Source organism: Taudactylus pleione, unplaced genomic scaffold, assembly GCF_031769625.1.
Source record: "Taudactylus pleione unplaced genomic scaffold, aTauple2 ptg001573l, whole genome shotgun sequence".
Lineage (NCBI taxonomy): Eukaryota > Metazoa > Chordata > Amphibia > Anura > Myobatrachidae > Taudactylus > Taudactylus pleione.
This window is the reverse complement of record NW_028285970.1, coordinates 586,528-606,051: the sequence shown is the minus strand read 5'-3', so window position 1 is coordinate 606,051 and position 19,524 is coordinate 586,528. Positions and strand designations below refer to the sequence as shown.

Genomic DNA, 19,524 nt, shown 5'->3' with positions numbered 1-19,524 from the left:
AAAATAAAATTAAAAAAAATGGAGAAGTACGCCCAAAAACTACATTTGTTGGTACCGTAAACAAGAGATACAAGTATGAGTTTTTGGACATGTGTGATATGTGTAAGGAGAAAACATCATAGACATTTTTAAACAAAGATATATATAACAAACATTAGAAATACCTAAAAAATGAAAAATGCACAGGCAAAGGATAACATCCCCAAAAATCCAAAAATTAAAAAAAAAACCATAGTTTAAAAGGGAAACATACCGTTCACAATGACGCCTGGACCTGTAGCCCCACCATCGTCCTCCTCGGAGGTAGGCCAATGCAGGTTGGATGTAGGAGGGGTTATTTCGGAAGGTGGTGAGGGGGTGTAAAAGAGAGGGGTGGGTGGAGGGGAGGGTGATGAAAAGAGAGAGGGGGGTTGAGGGGAGGTGGAATTTTGAGGGATGGGAATTATCCGAGAGGGAGGGGCGTCCGGGTCTGGCCAGGCTGGGGTGGAGGGTGAATTATGGGAAGGTTTGATGAGAGGAGGATTGGCTGGGAGTTGGGGATAGGGGACGAGGCCGACGTCGTCACTGGCGATGACGGCGTAGTCTGCGCTCTGCCCCTAAATGATGGATAACAATTTAACTTGTGTTTAATTTTTTTCCTTTAGAAAATCCTAAAAAAAAAAAAATGCGAACCGGAAAACATGCACACGCAGATATGCACTAAAGAAAGAAACAGGCCAAGAATGAAAACATGCACACGCAGATATGTACTAAATAAAGAAACAGGCCAAGAATGAAAACATGCACACGCAGATATGTACTAAATAAAGAAACAGGGCAAGAATGAAAACATGCACACGCAGATAGGGCCGCAAAAAAAATCAGGAAACCAAAAAAAAATAGACTTACTTTCAGCTATACGCTGTCTAAAACATGCCAGCAAGCGTGGCGTGCAGCGTTGCAGATCGGACCACCTGCGCTCGAGCTGGCCGATCTGTCGGCATGAGCCGAAGGAGCGCAGGCGGCGGCGAACCTCCGCATAGGCGGAACGCTTCTCTCTATTGCTGATGGGGGGAGGCTGGCTGGTTATCCGCCGGTCCATAACCTCCGTAAGTACCAGAAGCTCCCGCCTGGTGAACGCAGAGGCTCTCATAATGGCAATGGTGTATTTTTATAAAATCAGTTTTAATAAAGACCAGATAATAATTTTGATTGGCTAATGTAGTTGGAAAATTAACAGGAACCATTCTATTGGTTAGTGTATGAGTCATGTGTTCTACAGGCTAAAAAATCTAATGTGAGTTATGATAGGCTTAATGCAGTGACATGCGTTAGCTCATTTAAATAAAGAAATGAAACAAGTAAAATATGCGTAAGACAAAACATGGAAAACAATAGGATAATTGGATAAAACATGTATTTTGGATAAAGTAAACCATTGTTTAAACCGTAAGTATTCTGCGAGAAAAAAAAAACACGGACAAGAGTAAAGTTTATTGAAAATGAAAAAAAAAACGATTTGCAAACATGTGAAGAGCAATTAAGCTAATTGATATATTGATTGGCATGATACGATTGAAGTAGGTATGCAGAATGAACGAGCAGGTAATCGAAATCTGACAGGCCCACTTCCGGTTTGTACTTGTGCGAGCGTTCCCTGCATGCAAAATTGGAGATGTACGGTCGCAATTTGGCTCGCTCGTTAGCTAGAGGTGGGGTTGGGAGACTATGGGGCGGAAGATTAGCTGCGTACGAAATTACGAGCCAGCGCTTGAATTTACATTTTTCGGCACGTACGCCGAACGTGCGAACGGCCACTTACGTCCAGGTCTGACTCAGGGCCTAAGTGTTGTCACCATCCTGAAATCGGATCAATACATTTTGGCAACTGTGTTTGATCCTAATCATATGCAGATCAGTCGATGGTGCGTACTGCGCATGCATATGCATCACAATGCGCGTGCATGAGATAGCATTGCGATTATTCTGCGATCATGCACACAGAAATAAAGTCATTGCAGAGTGAGTGGTTGTACGTCAGCGTTTGGGGGTGGTGACGTGGGAGTGGTCGGAGAAATGCAGGCATGCCAGTCTGTTTGACACTGTTTCTTGGGCGTGCATAAATTAGCGTGCATAAATTACGCAGATTTAGTACTCACTGCGTGTGATGAGAGTTGAAATTTCTGAGACAGGTCAGGCCTGCTGTAATTGTGCATGAGGGGCCGATGTTACTCGATGTTACCGATATATACGCAGTAATGCGAAGTCAGATAGTGGTAGTGGGTGTCACTATAATGGCTTTGTGATTGCAAACATTAGCATATTTTCACAGCAGGTCTGCGTGCATAATCGCAGCTGTGATCGCAATAGTGATCCGTAATAAATCAGTCCCACAGATTTTAAGAGATGCAAAGAGCTCCTGGTGAGCAAATTGTCAGCTTAAGCAGCATGTGACACAATGACATCTCCTCCTTGCTGTTGCGAGGAAAAACTAAGCTTACCCAAGAAACCCACTGCTGATGCAGATGAATCAACACAACATTTTGACATCTGGTTGGGTGTAAAAGAATTGTCTAAATTAGTAACACCTCTACTGCAACTCCATCTGTTACGGTCACCATCCAAAGAATGGTGGAGGATTATTTAAATATAAAATTAATATAAAATGACATAAAAGAATAACATTGGCAGACTATACATAAACAGAGAGTGTGTAAAACTGAGCAGTATGGACTTGGTACTAGATAGATCAGTATGATGTATAAACAATGGATAAAGCAAATTATTCATATGATATGACGATGCTTGACTTAATATGGGTACACTAGTCCAATCCTCTGGTGATCCAACTCCAGCCAAGATTGTTGGCACAATCCTACTGGAGACCTGGATGCAGATTCATCACCCGATATCTGCGTACACTCCTCTCCAATTTTGCCACAGATCTCAGATATGCATCTGCTGAAATAATCTACTAAAAGGATTGTGTCAGCATACATACTATTCCAATCTTTGGCAGACCACTTGCCACTCACAGGCAAGGACGTAGCTACAGTAGGTGCAAAGATTTGGGCTGCTCTGGGGCCCAGGCTGCTTCTGGGACCCGGGCCTCTCCCTGCACTCAGTAACACTGCCATCTCTTGAGCCCCGGCTTTTCTATTCTCCCCAGAATGCTCGTGCAATGCATCTGGGCCCATAGCTGATCTAAGCTACAGCCAGGGGCGGGTTGGGCCAGGGGGCAGGTTGCCCCATAAGCCAGCACACTTTGAAGTGTTTGGGGCTGGCCGGTTGGCTGGGGGGCAGGCCACCAGTATTGGATGGACTCCACACGCATCCAGCCTCATTGCACTGCAGTCTTCTAGGGAGGGCAGGATAGCTGGAGCGATGCCCAGTGGGCAGCACACCCGCTGGCCCTGCCTTCTGTCAGATTCTCTCAATAGAGAAAAAGTTCCGGGCATCTGCTGCTTATTAATATGCGACAAGTGCATCCGGCTGGGCTGTCTACGCCTCCCTCACCTCCTCTATTGGCACGTTAGTGACACTGGACTGGGAGATGAGACATCTCATCTCCCAAGAAGAACGCAACAAGAAGCATTAGTAGGAGCTTGCCACTACCACTGGCACTGAAACAGAACTGATCACTGTTTTTCTTAAAGAACTGGGAGCACATAAGTGAAAGGAGGAGGGTTGGGAGGTCACTGGGTCACACCAAATTATTAAATATAAAAGAGGTGAAAAAAATTAAAGTAAAAGTTTATTATTGGGAAATCATGACACTTTCATGCCTCCTTTTGCTTTTCTCCAACCACTGTAATTATACCCCTATTGTTATTAATAATAGTCACTTCAGTTATTATAACCACTCTCTTGATTTGTCATCTGGGCATTCCTGTTATATCTATTTAATATAATATTGGTTTTATTTACCATTGTTATAACTTTATTATCATTAGTTGTATTTTAATATATTATTTCTAGCACCTCAGTGAAACCCCCCATAAACTCCTGTCCACTTTGTGCCAGTCATACTTCTTTTTCTAACTTTGCTCACTGCATCTATCTCTCATATCTCACTACCTCTCATCTATATACAGTAATAAGCGAGAAAGAATGTCTTTCTGTGTGTCCTTTATGCACAGCCAGACAGGCACACAAGGTGGGCTAGTTCAGTCAGGGCCGCCGAGGGGGGTCCGGGTGGCAGCGGTGTTGATTTGCTGCCGGCCCGCCAGCTGATTACAGTTGGTGCAACGGCAGGCAGACATGGAGAGACAGCACCAATGTCGCGAGGCAATCAGAGTTGGGGGTCCAGCATCCAGTCAGCAGTGGCAGCTCCTAATTAGCTGATGGTCCGCGAGCTCCACTTGACTTGTGACCAGCGCCAAATTCAAATTGTGCCGGCTCTGTCTGTCCATGTCTGCTGCTGCCTGCAGGTGCGCCAGCTGCAATTAGCTGGGCCTCAGCGGCAGCTTGGGCACTAGGACGGCCGCACCCCTTTCACCCACAGTAGTTATGCCACAGTTTGCATGCATGTTAGCAAACAGTGGTGTCCTTTTCAGGATCAATGGGATAGGGTTATATATATGCGAGGACAATGTAAACAAATAAAGGCTGCAAGTGTACTTCAGGGTCCAGTCTTCAACCTGTGCAATGCCGAGTATCCCAGCTAGTATCTAATATTTTATATACTGTATATTGCCCATTCCTTTATTTAGCTACAGAGGTGCAATTAATGAGCCAAGCAACCAATGCTGTTTATTTACTAGCTATTTACAAATGTTGCACTTTATTACTCTTCTCATATATCATTTCACTGTTATATTTTATTTCTATTTATCACCCTTCACTTATATTTACTGGCGCAAACCTAGATCCTGCCTACTGCCTGAGCCTAAAAGGGTCCCTACTATACAGTAGGTAGATATTGCAGCAAGAGTCATTATACTGTACTGGTATGGTTGTGTATAGCACAAGGACTGGAATAAATGAACATATAAAATAATATATACATTTATTTTCAACAGCTATTTATATGGTACACACACATTACACAGCATATTACACAGAATACTCATTCTTACCAGTTTCTGCCCCAGTAGACTTTCCACAGAATGTGTGTGTCACTACCACACTAACACTAGGGTTAATTTTTTTCCAGAAGCCAATTAACCTACCATCTCTAGCTGCTGCCTGCATGCATTGTGATGTCACATCGTAGGTCACAGCCCTATATAAAGGGTGCCTGGCTATTGGCAGCCTTTTTTTATGACATATTGTCTTACATAAATACTCTCAAAGTAGTTCCTGCTTTATTTAAGCGACTTTGGATAACGACTACTGATATTGGGGGTCATTCAGACCCGCTCGCGAGCAGCAGTAGGCTCGCAAGCGGGTCGATGTTCCCCACTGCGCATGCGCACGACGGAGGGAGCTCCGTCGTGCGCATGCGCGAGACCCGGGGAGCGACGGGCTTTCCATCGCTCCGGGTCTTGCACCAAAGGGGGCGTGTTGTCGATGTTGATTGACAGCACGCCCCCTTTGGTGGGCGTGTCGGGGGCGTGCCTGCCAGACGGAGGCGTTCCCATGGGAATGCCTACCGTCTGAAGCCGGCCCCACTGACATCACTAGTGATGTCAGTGGGAGTGATTTTGGCTCTGATAGAGCCAAAATCACTCCAGGGCTTGTGGCAGGGAGACCCTACCGCAGGGTCTCCGTCGGAAGTCCGATGGTCGCGATGGTCAAGACCATCGCGACCATCTTTTTGGCCGCTCGCATATGCTGTGGGTGGTCACCCACAGCTATATGAGCGGCCAGGAGGCCGCTCCATTTTCATGGAGGAGGGCCCTGATTCAGAGCGAGCGCTCTGGTCAGAGCGTCCGGCTCTGAATCAGGCCCATTGTCTTTGGATTACATCTTCCAAAAAGGTCCTGTACAGCAATATCTTTTGAAAAGTGGGCCTGATTCAGGTCCACTCGCAAGCGGGTCGATGGTGGCCCAGTGCGCATGCACTGGGCCACCTTTGGTGGGCGGGCCGGGGGCGTGGCTGCCAGACAGAGGCGTTCCCATAGGAACGCCTACCGTCTGGGGCCAGCCGCACTGACATCACAAGTGATGTCAGTTGGAGTGCTTTCGGCTCTGTTAGAGCCGAAAGCACTCTAGGGCTTGCGGCAACGAGACCCTACCACAAGGGTCTCGTCGCAAGCCCGATGGTCACGATGGTCTTGACCATCGCGACCATCTTCCTGGCCGCTCGCTATAGCTGTGGGTGGCCACCCACAGCTATGCGAGCGGCCAGGAGGCCGCTCTGAAAATCAAGAAGAATGGCCCTGATTCAGAGCGAGCGCTCTGTCAGAGCGTCCGGCTCTGAATCAGGGCCAGTGTCTGAATAACATCTTTAGGTTAGGGGTGTGCACCGGCCCCTTTTCGTGTTTTGTGTTTTGGTTTTGGATCTGGATCTTTCTTCGTGTTTTGGATCTGGATTGGTTTTGCCAAAACCACCCTTCCGTGTTTTGGCTCTGTATTTTTTTTTAAAAAAGCATAAAAACAGCTAAAATCACAGAATGTGTTGGTTTTTCTGCTCCTATGCTATTATTAACCTCAATAACCTTAATTTCCACTAATTTCCAGTCTATTCTGAACACCTCACAATAGTGTTTTTATGTCCAAAAGGTTGCACCGAGGTAGCTGGTTGACTATGCTAAGCGACACGAGTGGGCGGCACAAACACGTGACCCATCTAGGAGTGACACTGCAGTGGCAGACAGGATGGCAGTTTGAAAAACTAGGCCCCAAACTGTACATAATGCAAAGAAAAAAAAGAGGTGCAAGATGGAATTGTCCTTGGGCCCTCCCACCCACCCTTATGTTGTATAAACAGGACATGCACACTTTAACAAAGCAATCATTTCAGCGCCAGGGTCTGCCACACGACTGTGGCTGAAATGATTGGTTCGTTTGGGCCCCCACAAAACAAGCTGGCAATTAATCTGTCCCTGCACAAACTGGCTCTACGGAGGAAAGATGTCATCCTCATCCTCCTCATCCACCGATTCCTCACCCTCTTCAGTGTTGTGTACATCCTCATCCTCACAGAGTATTAACTCGTCCCCACTGGAATCCACCACCACAGGTCCCTCTGTACGTTCTGGAGGCTGGTCTCCCTGGAAGAGTTGATAATTAATTTTGATGAACATCATCTTCTCCACATTTTGTGGAAGCAGCCTCCTACGCCTTTCGCTGACAAGGTTCCCGGCTGCACTAAACACTCTTTCGGAGTACACACTGGAGGGGGGGCAACTCAGGTAAAATAGAGCCAGTTTGTACAGGGGCCTCCAAATTCCCTCTTTTTCCTGCCAGCACAGGTATGGACTGTCTGACATGCCTACTTGGATGCTGTCACCGATGTAATCCTCCACCATTCTGTCAATGGTGACAGTATCACTATGTAGTGACAGTAGACATGTCAGAAATTGTTTCCAGGTCCTTCAGTCCGGACCAGATGTCCAAACTTGGTCCTGCATGCCCTGCATCACCGCCAGCGGGTTGCTTAGGATAGCTAAGTTTTTTCCTGGCAGCCCCATTTGTGGGGGAAAATGAAGAAGGAGCTGTTGACGTGTCACGTTCCGCTTCAGCTGGCAGTGTGTTCACCAGCAGGTCTTTGCACCTCTGCAGGCTTGTGTCGGCCAGAAAGAGAGACACCACATATGCTTTAAACCTAGGATCGAGCACGGTGGCCAAAATGTAGTGGTCTGATTTCAACAGATTGACCACCCTGGAATCCTGGCAAAGCGAATGAAGGGCTTCATCCACAAGTCCCACATGCCGAGCGGAATCGCTCCGTCTTAGCTCCTCCTTCACTTTCTCCAGCTGCTTCTGCAAAAGCCTGATGAGGGGAATGACCTGACTCAAGCTGGCAGTGTCTGAACTGACTTCACGTGTGGCAAGTTCGAAGGGCTGGAGAACCTTGCACAACACGGAAATCATTCTCCACTGCGCTTGAGTCAGGTGCATACCCCCTCCTTTGCCTATGTCATAGGTGGATGTATAGGCTTGAATGGCCTTTTGCTGCTCCTCCATCCTCTGAAGCATATAGAGGGTTGAGTTCCACCGCGTCACAACCTCTTGCTTCAGGTGATGGCGGGGCAGGTTCAAGAGTGTTTGCTGGCGCTCCAGTCTTCGGCACGCAGTCGCTGAATGGCGAAAGTGGCCAGAAATTTTTCGGGCCACCCAAAGCGTCTCCTGCACGCCCCTGTCGCTTTTCAGAAAATTCTGCACCACCAAGTTTATTGTGTGAGCAAAACATGGGAGGTGCTGGAATTTTCCCAGATGTAATGCCCGCACAATATTGGTGGCGTTGTCAGATATCACAAATCCCCAGGAGAGTCTAAGTGGGGTTAGCAACTGGGCGATGATTTCCCTCAGTTTCTCTAAGAGGTTGTCGGCGGTGTGCCTCTTACTGAAATCGGTGATACACAGCGTAGCCTGCCTTGGAACGAGCTGGTGTTTCTGAGATGCTGCTACTGGTGACGCTGCTGCTGTTGCTGCGTAAGGTGATACATCTACCCAGTGGGCTGTCACAGTCATATAGTCCTTAGTCTGCCCTGTTCCACTTGTCCACATGTCCGTGGTTAAGTGGACATTGGGTACAACCGCATTTTTCAGGACACTGAGGACACTTTTTCTGACGTTTCTGTACAGTCTCGGTATCGCCTGCCTAGTGAAGTGGAATCTAGACGGGATTTGGAACCGGGGACACACTACCTCCATCAATTGTCTAAATCCCACTGCACTAATGGTGGATACCGGACGCACGTCTAACACCAACATAGCAGTCAAGGCCTCAGTTATACATTTTGCTTCAGGATGACTGCTGTCGTACTTCATCCTCCTTGCTAAGGACTGTTGGAGGGTCAATTGTTTAGTAAAAGTAGTGGTGTTCCTACTACCTCTCTGGGATGATGAACGACTCCCAGCAGCAGCAACAGCAGCAGCGGCAGCAGGAGGCGTAGCAATGCAGGATCCTCCGGAGGAATCCCGGATAGGAGAGTCAGTCATGCCAGTGACATGGCCTGCAGGACTACTTCCGATCCTGACTAAGGAGGAAATTGACGAGGAGGGAGTTGACGGTGTCTTTTGCAGGCGCTTGGATACAACAGGACAACAGGATTTAGGTGTCCCTGGACTGCTTACGGTCTTAGCCAAAGTTTCTGAACTTGACAGTAATTTTTTATGAACGCGCTGCAGGTGCCGTATAAGGGAGGATGTTCCTAGGTGGTTAACGTCCCTACCCCTACTTATTTCACCTTTACATATGGTATATATGGCAAGACAGTTGTTGTCCGGATTTGGATAGAAATATTGCCAGACCAAAGAGGTGGAATGTTTGGTCTTCTGCCCAGGCATGACCGTGATGGGATTTTTCGTCCCACGGACAACAACTGTCTCCCCCGGAGCCTGATTTAAACAAACCACATCACCATCAGAATCCTCCTCGCCAACTTCCTCCTCAGGGCCAGCTACACCAGTATCCTCATTCTATTGTACTTCAACAGTGACATCTTCAATTTGCATATCAGCAAGTGGACTGTGGGTGCTCCTTTCAGCACTTGCAGGGGGCGTGCAAATGGTGGAAAGAGCCACCTCTTCCCGTCCAGTGCTGGGAAGGTCAGGCATCACAACCACCACCACAATTGGACTCTCCTTGGGGATTTGTGATATCTTCTTAGAACGCACAGTTCTTCGCTGTGCTTTTGCCAGTTTAACTCTTTTGATTTTTTTAGTGGGAGGAGGGCTTCCATCGTCATGTGAAGCTGAACCACTAGTCATGAACATAGGGAAAGACCTTAGCCATTCCTTGCCACTCCGTGTCGTAAATGGCATATTGGCATGTTTACATTTCTCTTCAGATGATTTAAATGTTTTTTTCAAGGTCATTTTCCTGAACTTTGCCATTTGGGATTGTATGTGCCCTCTACTATGACATTGGGCATCGGCCTTGGCAGACGACGTTGATGGCATGTTATCGTCTATGTCATGACTAGTGGCAGCAGCTTCAGCACTAGGAGGAAGTGGTTCTTGATCTTTCTCTATTTTATTTTTATCGGAGAAAGTTTGGTCCTCCATTTATGTTATATCGATTTGATATATACGTGCGGCTAAGGCGCACACAAACACAGAAAATATTTTTTTATTTTTGCTGGAGAGTAGTGCACTTTGTGGGTTACACCACCCTTTAAGAAATGAGCCAGCCGGCTCTTTACTTATGGGACACAGGCGCACGCTTGGCGCTGCTCCTTTGTTGATGCACGTGTGGCTAATGCGCACACAATTCACAAACACAGAAAATTTTTTTTATTTGGCTTGGAGTGTACTTTGGGGGTTACAGCACCCTTTAACGGTCAAGCCAGCCGGCCCTTTACTTATGGGACACAGGCGCACGCTTGGCACTACTTTGTTGATGCACGTGCGGCTACTGCGCACACAATTCACAAACACAGAAAATATTTTTTTATTTGGTTTTGACTGGAGTGTACTTTGGGGGTTACAGCACCCTTTAACGGTCAAGCCAGCCGGCCCTTTACTTATGGGACACAGGCGCACGCTTGGCACTACTTTGTTGATGCACGTGCGGCTACTGCGCACACAATTCACAAACACAGAAAATATTTTTTTATTTGGTTTGGAGTGTACTTTGGGGGTTACAGACCCTTTAACGGTCAAGCCAGCCGGCCCTTTACTTATGACACAGGCGCACGCTTGGCACTACTTTGTTGATGTACGTGCGGCTACTGCGCACACAATTCACAAACACAGAAAATATTTTTTTATTTGGATTGGAGTATACTTTGAGGGTTACAGCACCCTTTAACGGTCAAGCTAGCCGGCCCTTTACTTATGACACAGGCGCACGCTTGGCACTACTTTGTTGATGCACGTGCGGCTACTGCGCACACAATTCACAAACACAGAAAATATTTTTTTATTTGGTTTGGACTGGAGTGTACTTTGGGGGTTACAGCACCCTTTAACGGTCAAGCCAGCCGACCCTTTACTTATGACACAGGCGCACGCTTGGCACTACTTTGTTGATGCACGTGCGGCTACTGCGCACACAATTCACAAACACAGAAAATATTTTTTTATTTGGTTTGGAGTGTACTTTGGGGGTTACAGCACCCTTTAACGGTCAAGCCAGCCGGCCCTTTACTTATGACACAGGCGCACGCTTGGCACTACTTTGTTGATGCACGTGCGGCTACTGCGCACACAATTCACAAACACAGAAAAAATATTATTTTTTTTAGCACTTGGGGGGAGCACCCCTGATGGACAGAGCACCCCCTGGACAACACTACAGCACCCCTTTAGGACTGGGACACTGCACAGGACTTTGGAGTGGACACAGCCCCTATGGACAACTGACTGCACAACACAGTCCAGCCAGCCCCTATGGACTTTGAAGTAGTGGACACAGCCCCTATTAACAACAGCAGCACAGCACAACACAGCCAGCCCCTATGGACTTTGAAGTAGTGGACACAGCCCCTATGGACAACAGCAGCACAGCGCAGCACAGCACAACACTATTCTGCACTACACTACACTACACTACACAGCCCAGCCAGCCCTAACTCCCACCCTCCCTCTTCACTGTCCACAGCCGAGTGAGAAAATGGCGCCGACGCGGGTACCTTATATAGGATCCAAAACCCGCGAGACCCGGAAGGCGGGATTATGACGTTTTGCCTCAATTTCAGATCCGAGTCAGGCGGGAAAAGTCAAGCCTGACTCAGATCGGCCTCGGATCGGGGGTGCTCGGGGGGGTTCGGATTTCAGAAATCCGAACCCGCTCACCCCTACTTTAGGTAATATGACAAATTTTGGCCTGTCACCCTTACCCCTTCAGACACCTCCCTCCATTTTCTCTGCAGTTTTCATTTTAGAAACAATGGATAAAGCAAATTATATTATTACAACGTTGCATGACTTAACATGGGTACAATAGTCCAATCCTCTGACAATCACACTCCAGAAAAGACTGTTGACACAATCCTACTGGAGACCTTGACGCATATTCAACACCCTTTGAATGCCTACATACCTGTGCAATTTGAAGCAGATCTGTATCTGCTGAAACAATCTATTGAAAGGATTGTGTCAACAAACATAAGTCATCCATTGTTTGATCTTACATTATGCTAACTCACTCACTTAACTACTAACTAGAAATAACCACACGGACACCTATGTGGAATTAAAAGAAGACCACAGTCGAAATGTATTGATCAATTTGTAATTAGAAAGATGGTGGCAGTAAAAGCAGTGCTCCAAGTCCACAGCCCAACAATTATATGTGACTAACTAAATAAAAAGGCGCAAACTGGCCTGAGGTAGAACCATTCACTTTTAATTGGCATAGCATTGGCCCCTCCCTAAGATGATGGCCCAGTCCCCCCTAAGGTAAATGACCACTCGCCGCTATCAAAAGGCAAATGCTACCCAGGCACTTTTACACTATTATAGGCCACCCAGGAGCACTGCTTACCGTCAAAGGTCTGCTCAAAGAGCTGTGCCTCCCACCCATCAGGAAATAATCGCCCCTCAAGGAAGATAGCAATGTTACTAATGCAAGACTGTAGACTTGCGACCGTAGGTATATCCCATTGGGCCTATAAAAAACTCCACTCCTTGTAAGGCAATTGAAGGTGCCAATATAACCATCTGTCCGTTAGTGACCGGACTCAATATATATTACTGCCAGCCTACCCTACTGCTGGCCAACTCTAGTATACTGTTTGCAGGTCCTTCCTGATAGCAAGTAGAACTGCAATGCAATTGACAGTACCCGGTCCTTGCCCCCAAATGTACCCCAAATCGGTGTCCCAAAACTGGCTTTTGCTGTCCATAAACGTCTAATAAAGGCTACCTCAGAGCTTGCCCCTAAAACCGAACCACTGAATCTTATTAGTACCTAATAAATGCGGGGTCTGAAATGTTAAAGGATGCTCATTAGCCCAATAGATACATGAATGTCCTATGACCCACACCCGATTGCTAGCATTCTTATAAACCTGCAAGAAAGGTTCATCACGACTGGATAGGCTAAATACAATTGATAGAAAAACAGCCTAGCCAAGGGAAGGAAAACAATAGTTGGGTGACCCATCTGAAGGTGAAAATCAGCAAAATCTCTTTGAGGGCAAAAGCTGAAAAGCCCTTCAAACTCCCTAGCGGCATTAGGTTTAAAGCCCTTGGGTTTCCCAACAAACTTGCAAGAAGCGCTGCTAACTATGCAACTATTATCTGTAGGCTGACGACTACCATTGACCTAAATGTTTTAAGGCGTCAACAGAAGCACCTGCCGCTGCCATGCAGATTGCCACCCCAATCCTGGAAAATGTGTGCTAAACTGATCTAACGGCAATTCTAAGCAACAAAAGTTGTGAAAAACCCTTGCGAAGTAAAACCTAGATAATGTCGTCTGAGTGGTGTGGATGAGCCAGTGCCTGGGAGTCGTAAGCCATTAAACGTACGGCCAAGCCGACTAGGATTGGTGAAAGGGTGTGCTTGAGTTAGGATAGAGGATCATCGCTCTTTAGCAAGCTGAACAGTTTAACAATCCATGAATACGACACAATTATAGGTTAAACTGAAAACTTCATTCTCAAACAACAAACTGTTGATGTCTAAGTCATCTTCTTTGAGAAACAACCTGCCAATTATAATGATCCCTAAATAAGCTAACCACAATGCCAAATTAAAGAGTTGTGCCTCTTAATAAACCAATGTGATACCCGACCATGTGACTAACGGATCCTTTAAAATTGATAGCTCAATAAGTCTTCGTGAAAATCATTTAGAACGAGGCGCTACACCCCTGACCTCTCTCTATCTTATCTAATAAAAAACCATCAGCTCGCCACCGGCGTACCAGGAAACTTTGGAAATATGAAAACGCTATACCAAGCTGCCAACATGAACGCACCGCAATGACTTAGCTCGTGCCATTTCCAAACAATTCTAACAGGTATGCCTGGAATGGCAAACCTCCTTTACCCTCATAAGCCAAGAAACCTTGCTAAACATAATGAGCCGTCAACTAAATCTACAGCGTACGCGGAGCCAAGGACGTCAAAGCAAACTACTTAACTTCCGGTGCTACAACCAGCCGATATTAACAGGACCAGAGTAAGCCGTGTATCTCAGCAAAAAGGGGGGAAGCCAGCCCCCGAAACCCAATCCATGGGCAACGAGGCAAGCACATCTGCTGCCCCGTATTCCACTCCCGGAAAGTGATGTGCCCTAAACATATATGCTCGTGTGCAAACACACAGAGGTGATAAAACGCCAAACCAAAAAACGCAAAGCCGGAAGGAACTCAGCCCTGAAAATATTGATAGCATGAGCTACCTAAAATATCGCTGCATAACCTAATACTATTGCTCCCAAGTCTGGTAGCCCGGATTTTTTGGCTACAAACGTGATTGTAAAAAACTCTGAAAAATAGCATATCTTACCGCATCCATGATTCCTGCCAACTTCTCACGCACTGTCCCCACTGATAACTCCCAGTAAAATACGGAGCTAGACGCACCCTTAAACAAATAAAACCTGTCATTGTCCACTTGAGCAGGTAGTCAATTCTAACTCCAGTGAACTCCCGAAACATAACCCACCAAACGTGCAGAACTTCCCACAAGTCCTGAGACAAGCGAAAATGGCGAAATTTTAACCACTGGCTATGGAGCGATGCAAACGACGCCAATTTCCTGCCCATGGGTATTACTCTACAATCAACATTCGTATCCTAAAAAAAAATTGCAATTGCTTTAGAGACGCTTCCACAATAATTCCCCAATTCACCAACTTTAAACCAAAGCTAATCGGCAAATACCTAGCAAATTGTCGATATCTATACTCAGATAGGACGAATGTGTAAACAGAGACTTCAGTTTCGTTGTGAGAAACCGGTAAGCCTAGAACCGATACAAAACGCCTGTAAAGAAAAATAATTCTTGCAAGCTAAAAAACCACCGGGTGCCCCCACTACCGATAGAGCAACCTAAGAATTGGTCTGCCCTGACGTGCACGTGCTTGCCCGCACCATTGCTAAAAATGAGCTGCCACAATCGACAAAGAATAGTAAACAGAACGAACCACTGGAAAGAACTTATCTACGGAATAATTTCCAGCTACTCAAAATTCTCGAACACAGAAAAAATACAGAGAGAAAACGGCGTTAAACAGTGCCTTGCTTGAAGGATTGATATACTTCGTGGCAAACTGCCGAATCTAATGCGTCCTTGACGGATCACCGTTCCGGGTAGAAAAGCTGCAGAATAAATCTAAACTTGCTCATCACCCTCCTAGGTACAAACCCCAACGGTGAAGTGCAAGACAATAAAGGGCCACACATGTGCCCCAATGTAACCTCTGCTACCAAACTACTCCTAGCGAATCCTGGGTTATTGCGTATGGGCTGACGGTTCCGTCGGGAATTCGACATATATATTGTGCGTTAAAAGCGAACGAAAACCCAAACGCTATGTAATACCTCCTCGCTATTCGTTCTGATATCCCCTTGACCCGCTACTGTACCACCAATGAGGCTATATTCTGTCCGATGCCCGTCACCACATAGCATGCAGAATTTGAATGCACCTACGCTCGACTTTCTGTTGCACTGGGCATTAATGAACGCATAGCCTTCATCGCGCCCAGCACTGGAGGTACTTGGACCAGCTGGACAGCACTGCATCCAGGCCATCGTGAAAACCCAAAATTATGTAGGACTGCCGAGTAACCTTCAACCAAAACACTCCAAGTTGTTGGATCACGAAATGAAACTGCGAATACGAACAAGCCAGCTAACCAAATCAGGGATGACTGCCGGTAACCGACCCCAAAATGCGAACAAACACAGAGAGAACATGCAAACTCCACATAGATAGGACCTTGCTGGGCTTCGGTACTGTGATGCAGTAATACATTTAGCATCCGCCGTACTGGCAAACATGCCCACCAACTTGCTTTACCTAAGCTGCTTCCTGAAACCAGAATACATGAGAGTATAACAAATTCCACACTGTCAGGGCTGCCATAACTTTAACCCCATATCACCTAGGTAGATCTGCGTTTGCACAATGGACCCCATCCCCCGCTGCAACCAGGACCCTAGGTGCTAATATAGAATTAGATCTCTTTTGGCTTTCATGCTTACCCTTAAGCGTTTGCGCAAACACCCCTTAAACTGACAGGGCCTACTGTGTATCTGGAAGAATCGCTATACACAGCAAAGTAAAGTAAAACGCTGCACAAAAAGACAACAACATGCTCACGTTATCCAGTGGATGAAGGCCCAGCCCTGACCGACTGCCCGCTAACGCTTGTCCCTCGGTGTGCCCACCACGACTTCAGTCGCCTTCTGAACATCCTGGACAGCCGAAGACACTTCCTGTGGAACCTTGGAAGACTCTGAGACGGCAACCAGAGGACTTGAAATATAACACGTGAGTTGGAAGCATGTGCATGACATCTTTCAGCTGATCAGGATGGTGGATCGGTGGTAGCGGGACCATAGTGGGGAGTGTACCGTATATAACTGCTCTGGGATGCTGGCGGCTGTAAAAAAATAAAAAAAGAGGGGGGCTGATGCTGGCGGTTTCTGCAGAAAAAAAGGGGGGCAACCAGTGTGCAACTATGAGTGGGGGCCGGTAGCGGCTGCTTGATGGCGCATTGACATTGCACCAGTGCTTTAGGGCTGGCCGGGGGTCAAAACTGTAGTGTAGTGAAGGCACTGGGTGGGCTGGTTTAATGCGGTGGGGGATGGTGGCTGAATGGCAGAGGCCATCATGGCAGTCTCTGCTGCAGCCAGAGGCCAAAATGGCCACCGGAGTTTCGTGGGTGGGGCCAGACTGCGGGATGGAGCCCGGGGGGATCTGAAGCTGGGGGAGATACACAGGCCGGTGGGGGGACTGTGGAACCCCCCCGTGGGCCGGCGCCAGTGAAGGGGCTTCAACAGTACCAGCGCCGGTATTCCCAGGGTGCGTGCAGGGGTGGAGGCAGGCACAGCTTGGCGTCCTGCTGACAGCCGTGTACTGCACCTGCAGGAAGCCACGATTGAAGGGTGAGGGCCTAGCTACCTCATTGAGAGGCATGGAGGGAGGGGGCGGCAGGCCGTTACCTAGGACGCCGGGGATTTAAGGTGGTGAAGAAGCCTGCTTGCTGGGGGTGCCCAGGTGGTCTGTGGGGCCCCCCCGTGGGCTGGTGCCAGTGAAGGGGCTTCACAGCACCAGCGCTGGGATTCCCGGGGTGCGTGCATGAGTGGAGGCAGGCGTGGCTTGGCGTCCTGCTGACGGCCGTGTACTGCACCTGCAGGAAGACGCGACTGCAGGGTTTGGGCCTAGCTACCTCACTAAGCGGCGCGGCGGGCCGGGGGATGGTGCGGTGGATGCCAGGGTTGGAGGCAAGGAAGAAAAGCCTGCCTGCTAAGGCCTAGTGTGCAAGGACACAGGGGGGAAAAGAGGCTGCACATGAAGAGGGAGGGAGGAGAGGTGGGGGGGGAAGCAGCAGCCGGAAAAAGGGGCAACAGGGTGCAAGGACACAGGGGTAGGAGTTTCTGGAGATGGAGGGAGGGGGAGGGAGCAGCATATGGAAAAAAGACAGAGGGAACAGATAATTCACAGAAAATGGCACTAGTGTATAATGATGATACTCATCCCAGCCTGGTTCAAAAACTGGAAAAGAGGAAGATTGCTCCTCTTCCAGACTATTTATAATGAATAGTAGGGGCCTTGCCCCTTATTACTGCCATAGGTTACATTTTGATGGGCACATTCCTGGCTACGGCCCCTCCTTTCCTTTAACCCCTGGTGAGCTAGCAATATTCCATCACAAACAGTGTGCTTATCTTTCTTCAAACTTATTCAAGTATTCAGATCTATTACTATTCCAATCTTTGGCAGACCATCTGCTACAATCAGGCAAAGGCCTTAGCTACAGTAGTTGCAGAAAATTAGGCTGCTATGTGACCCAGGGTGCCTCTAGGACTCAGCCCTATCCCTGCACTCTGTTACACTGCCATCTCCTAAACCCCGGCTTTTCTATTCACACCAGAGTGCTGCTGCAATGCATCTGGGCCAAGAGCTGATCTAAACTACATCCATCTCTAGCTGCCAACTACATGCATTGTGATGTCACAATGCAGGTCACAGCCCTATATAAAGGATAACCAGCTAGTGGCAGCCATTTTGTGGTGACATTTTCTCCTACATTGATACTCTCTAAGTAGTTCCCACTTTATTTAAGCAACTTTGGATAACGACTACTGATATAGTCTTTGGATTACATCTTCCAATAAGGTCCTGTAGAGCAACATCTATTAAAAAAGAATCTGAATAACATCTTTATGTAAGGACTATATAACAAATTTTGGCCTCTCACCCCTACCCCTTCAGACACCTCACTTCATTTTATCTGCATTTTTAATTAAAGCTGGGTACACACGGTACGATCTGCACAACCAACGATATCGGTGAACGATTTCCCTTGAACTTCTCTGTAGTACAGGACAAATGATTTGGGTGTACACACTGAAAGAGATCTATGATATCTTTCAATGAAGTCATCCTGCCACATCTCTGAACATGCAAATCGTGATGAAATCATCCAAGTTGGCCTGCATGTACGGACTACCATAGAAATAGTTATCGTCCAGGCGGGAACGCACATCATTGGTCGTTCGTTGGTTGTTGCAAAAAAAGGAAGTATATGAACGATTTATCGATGAACGATATCGTTATCATTCAAAGATATTGTACCGTGTGTACGCACCTTTAGAAACAATGGAAAAAATAAATTATTAATTTGATAGGATATTGTATGACCCTAAACCATTCCTACTAAAGACCTGGACGCAGATTTAACATCCAATATACACCTCCACACCTGTCTAATTTTGCAGCAGATCTCAGATCTGCATCTGATGAAACAATCTATTGAAAGGATTGTGTCACCAACCGGGTTGGGTATGAGATCCCGGCAGTCGGGATGCCACTGGACACCCATAGGGACAGAAGGTAAGACTAACCCTTACCCCTAACCATCCCTGGTGCCTAAACCCAACCTCCCCCCTAGTGCCTATACCTAACCTCCCCCTCCCTGCACCCCTAGTGCCTAATTATAACCCTCCCCATAACAATCTACAATTGTTGGCAGACCAGCTGCCACTCACAGGCAAGGATGAAGCTACAGTAGGTGCAAAGAATTGGGCCGCCTCTGGGACCTGGACCTTTCCCTGAACTCAGTTACACTGCAATCTCCTGAGCCCCAACTTTTCTATTCTCACCAGAATGCTTGTGCAATGCATCTGGGCCCAGAGCTAAGCTTTAGCCATCTCTCGCTGCTTCCTGATGCATTGTGATGTCACAATGCAGGTCATAGCCCTATATAAAAGATGTGCGGCTTTTGTCAGCCATTTTGTGGTGACATTTTCTCCAACATTGATACTTTCTAAGTAGCTCCTGCTTTATTTAAGAGACTTTGGCTTAT

The 19,524-nt window shown here is 47.2% G+C and overlaps 1 protein-coding gene across 1 annotated transcript in view; it reads right to left on the bottom strand.

The window, feature by feature from the left end:
- The window catches only part of LOC148442288 (transmembrane channel-like protein 1), a 152,256-nt gene extending 136,514 nt beyond the window's left edge, over nt 1-15,742 (bottom strand). The window contains exons 1-2 of the mRNA XM_088464078.1: nt 15,641-15,742; nt 14,870-14,951 (exon numbers count right to left, since the gene is read on the bottom strand). Of these exons, the coding sequence (XP_088320204.1) occupies nt 14,870-14,951; nt 15,641-15,742 (184 nt within the window). The remainder of the gene's footprint in view (nt 1-14,869; nt 14,952-15,640) is intronic.
- Between the last annotated feature and the right edge of the window lie 3,782 nt (nt 15,743-19,524).